The sequence below is a fragment of the Camelina sativa genome, chromosome 7, assembly GCF_000633955.1.
Source record: "Camelina sativa cultivar DH55 chromosome 7, Cs, whole genome shotgun sequence".
Lineage (NCBI taxonomy): Eukaryota > Viridiplantae > Streptophyta > Magnoliopsida > Brassicales > Brassicaceae > Camelina > Camelina sativa.
In genome coordinates, this window is record NC_025691.1 from 31,808,380 (window position 1) to 31,818,357 (window position 9,978).

The window sequence follows — 9,978 nt, forward strand, 5'->3', positions numbered from 1 at the left end:
TCTCTCTCTCTCTCTCTGAAGTCTCAAAAGCTTCGATTGATGAATGAGAAACCCTAAAACCCCTTAAGGCTCTCTCCAGCTACAAAAATAGCTTAAAGAACATGATCGGGCTAGGTTTTGATATATTGGGCCTTAAAGCCCTTTTTGTTCATTTAATTAATGGGCCTGCTCTCAATTCGTATCCTGCCCTTTTTGTTCATAAGACTGAATCAACGGATTAACCATTCTCGAAAAAGACCATCCACAAAATGATCTTAGACAAACCACAGTACCACACAGTCATGTTACCCTTGTGATCATGTTCAAGTTCTAAGTCCAAAGATACTTCGAGAGAGAAATTTAAAGATGGTGACTCGGATACTCATCACAAATCATGGCCGTGTGCCAAAACAATAAATCAAAAAAAAAAAAAAAGATGAGCAAACAATATCTAGTGAGGTTAGGGTTTTGTACTGTACATTACATTCATACATTGTCGCAAAGTGCTTGTAGACACATATCATATAGACTTAAGGCTCATGAAAGGATCCTACTTTTCATAGAGCCAAGATTATGATGACGTTTCAAATCATATAGACTAAAGTTCATGCCTCAGGCTCAAACCTCATAAGTCAAAGAAACTCACAAAAATTTTAAACGTATTTCATATATATGCTTTCTTAACTTGGAACTAAGTTTATATGCCCCCGCCCTAAGCAAAATTGGACAATAACAACAAACTAAAGTATATCCACCCTACATTCCAAAAGAATTTATTGGCCTTATAAATTCCGATGCTACTACTATTAGCATACACAACACAGAGTAGAGACACAACAAGATCCCAAGTCATTTAAACATGTTATAACCACTTAACAACACAGAAACCATACTCGAATAACAAGATGATAGTCGAAAATCTTCAACTATTAAACCAATAAAATTTTCATATTTTCTAATCTTGAAATAAAAACCTTTATAATATAAATCGTAAACTTTTATAATACCCAAAATAAGGGAAAAGTCAACCAACCGTCAAAACTCGAAAAGCAAGATAATAATTGAAAACAAAACAAAAGTTTTTGAAAAATAAAAATATCTAAGCTTTGATGGCTGCTCTTCCATAAAACTTGGCTTTCTCTTCAGAAGTCTGGAAGTGACCGTGTCCATGATTGGAAGACGCGTCAATGAACTTAAGCTTGATCTCCTCTGTAGCAACCCTAGACGTCTGCTTCAACAAAGTTTGTCTCAATGTCACCACACGTTTCTTAGGCCCTACGCAACCTCCCTTGATCATCAAATAATCTTCCTTTACTATCCCATAGTGTGGAAATCCTCCCATCGGTGTGATATCCTTCACAGTTCTGTCAAAAAGAAAACAGAACATGAGAACAAGTCCAGTTTACTACTACACAGATGAACAAAACATATCAAATTGTCTGTTTAATTACCTGTCGAACTCAGTCATGGCTAAGTGAGTCTCCTGGCCAACCTTCCCAACCCGATAAATTTTCTTGTTCATCTCAGTACGGTGGTGGTACCCATTTTGACCAGCTCTAGCCACCGTGTAGGAGACTCTAGCTGGATGCCAAGCTCCAATACAAGCCACCTTGCGAAGCCCACGATGAGTCTTCCTTGGAAGACGGGTCACACCCCATCTTGTAACCACACCTTCGTAACCTTTTCCTTTTGTAACACCAATTATGTCAATCATCTCATCTTTCTGGAAGATAGCATCTATAGGGACTTGCTTCTCGAATAAGCTGCAGGCATAGTCAACCTTCTTCGCTATATCTCCACCATTAATCTGAATCTCACTCAGATGTGCCTTCTTCTGCTTCAGACCTTTCATTTTCCTTATCTAATGCATATCAAAATTAAACAGAATACGAATTAACCATAAATGAAAACAATTAGAGATGTTATGATCCACCATAATATAACAATTGAGAAAGATGAAGCACCTGGGTGTGAGCAAGAACTCTGATGACAGTGCAGTACTTCTTCATCTTCTCCAACTGACTTTGAATGTCTTTTTTGCCTTCTTCAGTTTCATGTTTCTTTGAGTATCTGGTGAAAGCCTTCTTCTTTGACTTGGCCCAGTTCTTGTAGAACCTCCTCCTCACTTCTTCGCTCAGATGCTGAGCCCACACAGTGCTTAGAGAACGCAGACCACGGGGTGTCTTCACATAACCAACCACACCAACAACCACCATTGGAGGTGTCTCAATGATAGTCACAGCTTCACATGTTTCCTTCTTGTGTAGCTCTGGCAACAACAACATTAACACAGATCAGCACAAAACCACATGCAATAATTGTGTCGTGCTGTGACTCATTAAAAAAGAAGAGTGAGAACGCACTTGAACCAGGTTTTTCAACCTCTCTAACAATGTGAGTCATCCCAGCTTTGTAACCCAAGAAGGAGGTGAGCCTACAAGGCTTTCTTGGATGATCCTTGGGGAAGGCCTTCACTGAAAACATAATCAAGGAATATCATATCAGACCTACACAAGCCATTGCTGAATTAAAACTTGGCTTAGACATTACTGTAAATACTCAAAACCTTATTTACATTCAAGTACGCTGTACTCAATCTACCAAGTAGATAGAAGCTGCAAGAAATTGGTGAACAGATGCAAATAGGCTTTTTTACAAGTTACCTTTTCCACGATGTCGNTCAGATGTGCCTTCTTCTGCTTCAGACCTTTCATTTTCCTTATCTAATGCATATCAAAATTAAACAGAATACGAATTAACCATAAATGAAAACAATTAGAGATGTTATGATCCACCATAATATAACAATTGAGAAAGATGAAGCACCTGGGTGTGAGCAAGAACTCTGATGACAGTGCAGTACTTCTTCATCTTCTCCAACTGACTTTGAATGTCTTTTTTGCCTTCTTCAGTTTCATGTTTCTTTGAGTATCTGGTGAAAGCCTTCTTCTTTGACTTGGCCCAGTTCTTGTAGAACCTCCTCCTCACTTCTTCGCTCAGATGCTGAGCCCACACAGTGCTTAGAGAACGCAGACCACGGGGTGTCTTCACATAACCAACCACACCAACAACCACCATTGGAGGTGTCTCAATGATAGTCACAGCTTCACATGTTTCCTTCTTGTGTAGCTCTGGCAACAACAACATTAACACAGATCAGCACAAAACCACATGCAATAATTGTGTCGTGCTGTGACTCATTAAAAAAGAAGAGTGAGAACGCACTTGAACCAGGTTTTTCAACCTCTCTAACAATGTGAGTCATCCCAGCTTTGTAACCCAAGAAGGAGGTGAGCCTACAAGGCTTTCTTGGATGATCCTTGGGGAAGGCCTTCACTGAAAACATAATCAAGGAATATCATATCAGACCTACACAAGCCATTGCTGAATTAAAACTTGGCTTAGACATTACTGTAAATACTCAAAACCTTATTTACATTCAAGTACGCTGTACTCAATCTACCAAGTAGATAGAAGCTGCAAGAAATTGGTGAACAGATGCAAATAGGCTTTTTTACAAGTTACCTTTTCCACGATGTCGGGAAGCCCTTTTCCTAGGAAGGAACCCCAACGAACCATGTCTTGGATGCTCAAACTTTCTGTGAGACGTTCTTTCAACTAGAAACAAACACTAGAAATTAAGATAAATTATATACACATAAAGATAACAACAAATCCAATCCTATGACATAATCATATCAATCTCAATATAATAGTGACAAGAAAGATGCAATAAGTCCAATATACATAAAGCAAAAAACACTCATACAAATGAACACCATGAATTACCAAATTACAGAGTTGTACCACTAGAAAAAAACCCTTTAGCAATCTAAACAGTGATGCGCAAAACAGATTGTGAAAAGAACAACAAGTTCAAGGAAACGATAATAACATAAGATATACTCTCAATGACAGCTAAGTACCACCAGATTAAGAGTTGGATACAAAACCACATAACAGCAATCAAATCAGCTAACGTACCAAAAAAAACAGAACTTTCAGAGATTACACTCTCAAGAAATCTGGAAATATGAAACGAAATGTTCCCTCGATCAAAGGCCTATGGCATCATTAAGATAGCCAAATCTCAAGCTCATTAGAGTGTTTCTAACCAGAAACCAAAAAAAAATGGTTTCTAGCAAAAGAGCAGATCAGAGACTCCGGCCTTGATTTTATAATGGGTTCCGAGGGTTATCATTTCGATCATAAAACCAGAACAACTTGAGAACATACAAAATGTTCATATCATAAACAAAACATCGCAGTTCTACAACATACAACAAAACTTAAGCAGCTAGAGACATGTGAAACGATGAGATCAACGTAAACAAATCATGAGGTAAGAGACAAACCAAGTTCTCGAAGAACCAAACAGAAAAATCAAATCAAGAGAAGCTTTGTGTACCTTAAAACTTAACTAGGCGGCGATATGAACAGAGAAATTTAGGTTTACTTTATAATGAGTACTGGACTAGGGTATTTATACTCTCTTGGCTTAACCTAGGGTTTCTGAATTGTGATGGGCTCAAAGCCGAAATAATTATGGGCTTGGCTTGTGGTTAAGTTCGTTCAAATAGCCCGGCCCATTAGATGATATGATATTAATTACTAGAAGTTCCAGTTTGATCTACATACTATACCAAAATAATTATGATCTAAACATTTTTTGAGGTTAAATCTCATAGCTAATTTGATTCAATATTTTTAATATAAAACCTGTGGGATCAAAATCTATTACATTTATATTTAATGGCATTGTTCTTAATGGAAGTCATAGTACTCTCATTAATTATGTCACACTTTGATACGTATGACCATATAATATACACACAACACACACACGACGTGTTATTTGTTTCTTTTCAGGTCATGCGACCCTAATTAAGTTCAAGATCTTAACGAACCCGGAGCTGATTTCCTACCACTCCGGTTATCCCTATCCCCTCGAACCTTCGGCGAAACCTTCCCTCCATGAGATTTAGGAGACAAAGGCCAATGACCAGAAGAAACCGCCATGTCCTTGTGATGTATGAGACTCTCTAGAGTTTCCACAACGGCAAGCATCTTGGGCCTGTCTTTAGGGTTAGGGCTCACACATTGTAATGCAAGAAGAGCCGTATCTTTAGCCGCCTTGACTGAGTATTGTCCCGCGAGCCTAGGGTCCATAACGCATCGAAGACGGCGGCTGCTCGTTAGGTAAGGCTTTGACCAGTCGATGATGTTCTGTTGGTTTTTTGGTCGTGACTTTTCGGTGGCTCTTCTTCCCGTTAGGAGCTCGAGTAAAACTACGCCGTAACTGTACACATCACTCTTTGTCGTTAAATGCCCTGAAAATATTGCGCTCCCATGCGTTAGATAAAATTGATCGAATGAAATTTATTGATAAAATTAAATGTCCACGACAGATTCACCTTTATGTGTTTTAGCAAAAATTAATTAAAAATTGACTAAAACAAAATTACTGGCAAGGAAAAAAAGACAAATGTTGTGTACCTGTTGAAACATATTCAGGAGCAGCATAACCATAAGTGCCCATGACTCGAGTTGTGACATGAGATTTGGATCCTTCTGGTCCCATTTTCGCCAAACCAAAATCTGATAACTTCGCCGTAAAATCCTTGATTTTTTTTAAAAGCACATCAAATTAATAGATAAATTTCCTAAAATAGAAATATATACTACTATTTATTAATTTTCAAGCTGAAAAAATAATTAAAATTACCGAATCAAGTAGGATATTAGAAGTCTTGAAATCGCGATAAATGATTGGACTCTCCAAATCATGCAAAAACGCCAAACCCTTAGCGGCTGCGACAGCGATCTTCAGCCTCGTTGCCCACGGCAGTGATAGTGAAATCCCTGTACGATCGTAGTTAGAAAACTAAATGAAATACTGATCACGTGAATGCGTTTGAAGAGGTGATTATTAATATATATGCGAATATATAAATGAAATACTGATCATATATATACTTAAATATATATGCGAATGCGAATTATTAAAAATGTTCATACGTTTGAAGAGGTGATTTTCTAAGCTACCACGTGGCATGAATTCGTAGATGAGGACTCGTTCCTCCTCCTCGCAGCAGTATCCTATGAGTTTGACTAAATTCGGGTGCTTTAATTGTCCAAGAAGTATGACTTCAGACTGCAAATGAATCATAAACAAATGTAATTAATTATATTCTTAGAGACTAAACTAAGAAGATACGTGTATAAGTGTATAACAAAGTGGTCTCACCAACTATTATATCATACTAACAAGAAAAATATTCTGTTACGATGTACTTGACACCCAAAAAGAAACGACAAGATTATCATATGCGTACAGCGTACTTAATCCATATTATTATTACCAAACACATTTTATATCCTAAGTATTTAAAGATAAAGACATGAGTCCAAAGGATCTTTGACTTCGTTGTATATAAATCATTAGGAGACGTGGTTTTGTTCTATAAGAACTCTACTTTTTGGATGCCCCATAATTTAAACTATATATGCGTAATCAAATATGCCATAATTAAAAACTAATTAGAAAATAGTAGACGTGAAAAAAAAAGAACTCAATAACAAATCAGGCATGCAATTATTGGTAAACGTCCTTACAAGCCATTCACGATGTCCTTGAAGTCCTTCAATGTCCAATAACTTGACAGCAACCGGCTGAGCCTTTAGGCTTTGTCGGAGATTTTCATCCATGTAACCTTTATACACTTTACCGAACCCACCTTCTCCAAGAAGATAGTTCGCAGAGAAACTCTGAGTGATCATCTTGAGTTCACACATTTGAAAATCCACTAAATCGGCTCCGAGAGTCTGTGCAAGATCTTCGTTGATCCTAGCCGATGAAGAACGGCTTAGATCAGCGAAAGAGAGTCGCCGGAAAGAAGGAAGTGGTCCGAGATGGTTCTTGGAGAACTCTGATCTCGAAGGTCGGCAACGGCTGAGATTGCCGAAGACGGTTTGGTCATCGACCGAGCAGCAGTTTGAGGCAAAGGGTTTCCATAACGGTGAGGATTTGGTGGATGCTGTTGTTGAAGAGTCTCTCATCGAAAAAAGAGGGTTTAACTCAATGTTTTTTTGGTGTTGTACGTTTTTAAGTAGAAGTCAAAACGATGATGGATGGGTTGGGTCTTATTTATACATATGAGATAGGGACTATATGCGTATATAAATATAATAAAGAAGTGTAAAATATAATATAAATCATTGTATGTATAGGTTTATTGGTTAGTTTTATGACATTTAAAATGCATATTACAGGATCAATCCGTATATTTGAATTTGGATACTCTGGTCTAATGGTATTTTGTTGGTTATAAAACATTACTAGTATATAGAATGCTCACTAAACCTAAGACGTCCAAAAATCATCAAAGATTCAAATTTACATTGCTTTACATGTATTTGATTAATTTAATTCCCCTAAAAACAAGGAAAATGTAATTTCAATAGTTTTGCTAGCTATCTTGTACACTCACACAAAGATATTATTTGTATACTAAATGATATGATAGAAAATGTGTATATGTCAGTTTTGTTTTGTAGCTTTCCATTAAGGATAAGCTTATAAAAAAAATGAAGAGGCAAGAGTAGAGACGTTCTTTCTTCAACTGCCCTAACCACTCTACTCAAACTTGGGGTTTTGCGTCATGATGTCTTCTCTTTTAACTCATTGTAAAGATATTTACATGTGTGTGTCACATTTAAGTTGACTAGAAACAAAATTATATGGTGTAAATTTTAAGAATTGATATTGTTAGAATAACCGATTTAAAATCACGGACGAGTCTGGAGTTATAGCATAATAAATAAGTGTAATGGATTTGTTATGTTAGTCAACAAGTCGGCGATCGATTTTATTGTAAGCACTTTTTCGTCACTACATAATTCACCTAATGGCTAAATTAAGAGCTCAACTAAGTTTTGGCTCTGAAGATTAAAAGAGAATGAGAGATTACAAGAAAGTATACAATCGTAAATTCGTAATCAAAGATGTTGTTTAAGTTTAACCAAACTTTTATAAGTATAGCACGCGAAAACGCTAATAGATGAAATAAATTAGATAACAAAGTCTTTTTTTCTCTACATTCGCACAAAAGCTCTCTATTAACTCATTTTGAATTATACTGTGCCTTATATTGTTTACTAAAAACAGTTGGGTAGATTCATTAAGTAAGATTCAGTATTTGATCATCGACCTGATTAACACAAAATACAAGCATACATATATTATATATATATATATATGTGAGCATACATATATGATATATGTAAGATATAATTCGAAGTAAAATATTTTTATGCTTGTGGGTTTATAATCTGTACAAGAAATTTCCTCAACGGATATTTTTTGTTTTTCAGTTTTATTCACTTCTTAATTGATTTCTGATAATTCTTTCTTGTGAAAACTCTTAGGAGCAGTTAAAATGAGATAATGGATGATGTATGAAAAAATGGATAATGTCTGCTAAATAATAATAATAATAATAATAATAATAATAATAATAATAATAATAATAATAAATCATTTCTATTACGTTTCTTCCTGCTCCACTGTTTCAAAATTTTTGGCTTATTCAATTCCATCCTATTAAAAAAAACAAATCAGATATTGGATAAAAATTTCTGACTGATCTGCACTAGCTAAAAGTCTATATTATAATGTCGGTATAAAATACTATATATGTATAAAATTTATAGAAAAGCTAATATTCTAAAAGTTCCTTAACATATATATCTCCATATTTTCATGGTTATAGTTCATAACAATGTCTCTATGGACTTGGTTATGCTTCATGCATGGATATAGTATGGTTATCTGGTAAGAAAGTGAAGGATAACAAAGTAGCATGGTAGCCAAGTAACAATGCAAATAGGGTAGTAACATGACAAGCGTTCAGATATTGATCGGTCTTTGTTTGACATGGGTCTTTGGTTCGCCCTCCTGATGAGACTTGAGGTCCTTACGCGGGCGTCTCATCGCTAGGATTTGCTTGCTCTGTATGGAGTGCCTTGTGGTTCCTTGAGTGTCGGCCGCCGAGAGCCCAAGGGGTAACAAGAACTGGTTATGGTAGTTATCATATCTGATTATTGAGTGTTATAATGAATGCTCGTGTAAACCATTTAATTAGTTCTAGAAAACATGAGATAAAACGTTCAGTAAACAGTAATTTTTGGAGTTTAATTTGGACATAGATGAACCGGGAACATCCACTAAGTCTTGTAATTGTCCCCTTCTCGTCTCTTGGCTAGCTTGGGACAATTTACTATGTGAATGAATGAATGAGCACGGTTTTGACTTTTGATTGTTAAACTAGTTCTTAAATAGGATCGGAGTTTAATGAGGTTCGACCAAATTAGACGTTCATACTACAAATACAAACTATCAAAATTTTCATCTGTGTACTTTAACTTTACGCTAAGGATATCATAGGGAAATTGGTTTGTCTTTATTCAAAATATTTTAAATCTACGATCTTATATGCTTTCATAAGAACTTTAGATTTATTAACACAATTTTATTTTCTATATATATCTTTATTCCTTTTTTTCCCTCTTTTTAGCATCTCTTTAGTCATCCACTAAGTCAAAAAGCTGTTCATATGAGTGGCTCCAGGCTACAGGTATCTCTATGATTTTCATTTCTTTAGTATAGTTTTACTCAGATAACCAATCATTTAACCGAATTTACGAAATATAAACCATACGAATTTAGAGACAAAAATCTCAATGAATCTAAATTTTTTAAAAAGAAAAGAAAATCTCTAATTTTAAATTTTTAATAATAAAATTAATTTACTGAGAGCTGATAACTTAAGAGTGGAATGTGACTCTTATAATTAGCTTTATCTTTTTATGTCTTCTTTATGAAAACAAAGTTAAAGACTTGCCAATCAGAAAACAGTTAAATTACACAACTTTACCCTCCACTATCAAAAGTTATATCGAGCCACCCCACTACTCTATAATCTCGTCGTTTCCACCCCC

General features: G+C 35.7%; 2 protein-coding genes across 6 annotated transcripts; both read right to left on the reverse strand.

Annotated features, from left to right (window-relative positions):
* LOC104703749 (60S ribosomal protein L3-2) lies at positions 941 to 4,433 on the reverse strand. Of its 5 annotated transcripts, none has more exons than XM_019228094.1 (7): positions 4,388 to 4,433; positions 3,505 to 3,597; positions 3,205 to 3,315; positions 2,806 to 3,110; positions 2,666 to 2,702; positions 1,431 to 1,803; positions 941 to 1,343 (listed from the first exon to the last, which is right to left on the reverse strand). In XM_019228094.1, exons 3-7 carry the CDS (start codon positions 3,242 to 3,244, stop codon positions 1,079 to 1,081), a joined length of 1,020 nt encoding a protein of 339 aa, XP_019083639.1. In that variant the 5' UTR covers positions 3,245 to 3,315; positions 3,505 to 3,597; positions 4,388 to 4,433; the 3' UTR covers positions 941 to 1,078. The 5 variants fall into 5 exon arrangements, with proteins under 5 accessions (XP_019083639.1, XP_019083638.1, XP_019083640.1 ...); XM_019228093.1 differs by having other exon boundaries at positions 3,505 to 3,610; positions 4,388 to 4,424; XM_019228095.1 differs by lacking the exon at positions 2,666 to 2,702 and having other exon boundaries at positions 1,431 to 1,840; positions 3,505 to 3,610; positions 4,388 to 4,424.
* Positions 4,702 to 7,099, reverse strand: LOC104703751 (serine/threonine-protein kinase At5g01020). Its single transcript, XM_010419825.2, has 5 exons — positions 6,595 to 7,099; positions 5,998 to 6,133; positions 5,705 to 5,841; positions 5,476 to 5,599; positions 4,702 to 5,309 (listed from the first exon to the last, which is right to left on the reverse strand). The coding sequence occupies exons 1-5, from the start codon at positions 7,036 to 7,038 to the stop codon at positions 4,870 to 4,872; spliced, it is 1,281 nt and encodes a 426-aa protein (XP_010418127.1). The 5' UTR covers positions 7,039 to 7,099; the 3' UTR covers positions 4,702 to 4,869.

Bases quoted from the DNA above. Each gene is read 5' to 3' on its own strand.
- LOC104703749 (XM_019228092.1), bottom strand. From the start codon at position 2,463: ATGTTTTCAGTGAAGGCCTTCCCCAAGGATCATCCAAGAAAGCCTTGT. The intron at 1,841-1,943 runs GTGCTTCATCTT...GATATGCATTAG, and splicing joins GAGTTCTTGCTCACACCCAG to ATAAGGAAAATGAAAGGTCT. The intron at 1,344-1,430 runs GTAATTAAACAG...TCTTTTTGACAG, and splicing joins GCCATGACTGAGTTCGACAG to AACTGTGAAGGATATCACAC.
- LOC104703751 (XM_010419825.2), bottom strand. From the start codon at position 7,038: ATGAGAGACTCTTCAACAACAGCATCCACCAAATCCTCACCGTTATGG. The intron at 6,134-6,594 runs GTAAGGACGTTT...ATTCATTTGCAG, and splicing joins AAGGACATCGTGAATGGCTT to TCTGAAGTCATACTTCTTGG. The intron at 5,310-5,475 runs GTACACAACATT...CAATATTTTCAG, and splicing joins TCCTGAATATGTTTCAACAG to GGCATTTAACGACAAAGAGT.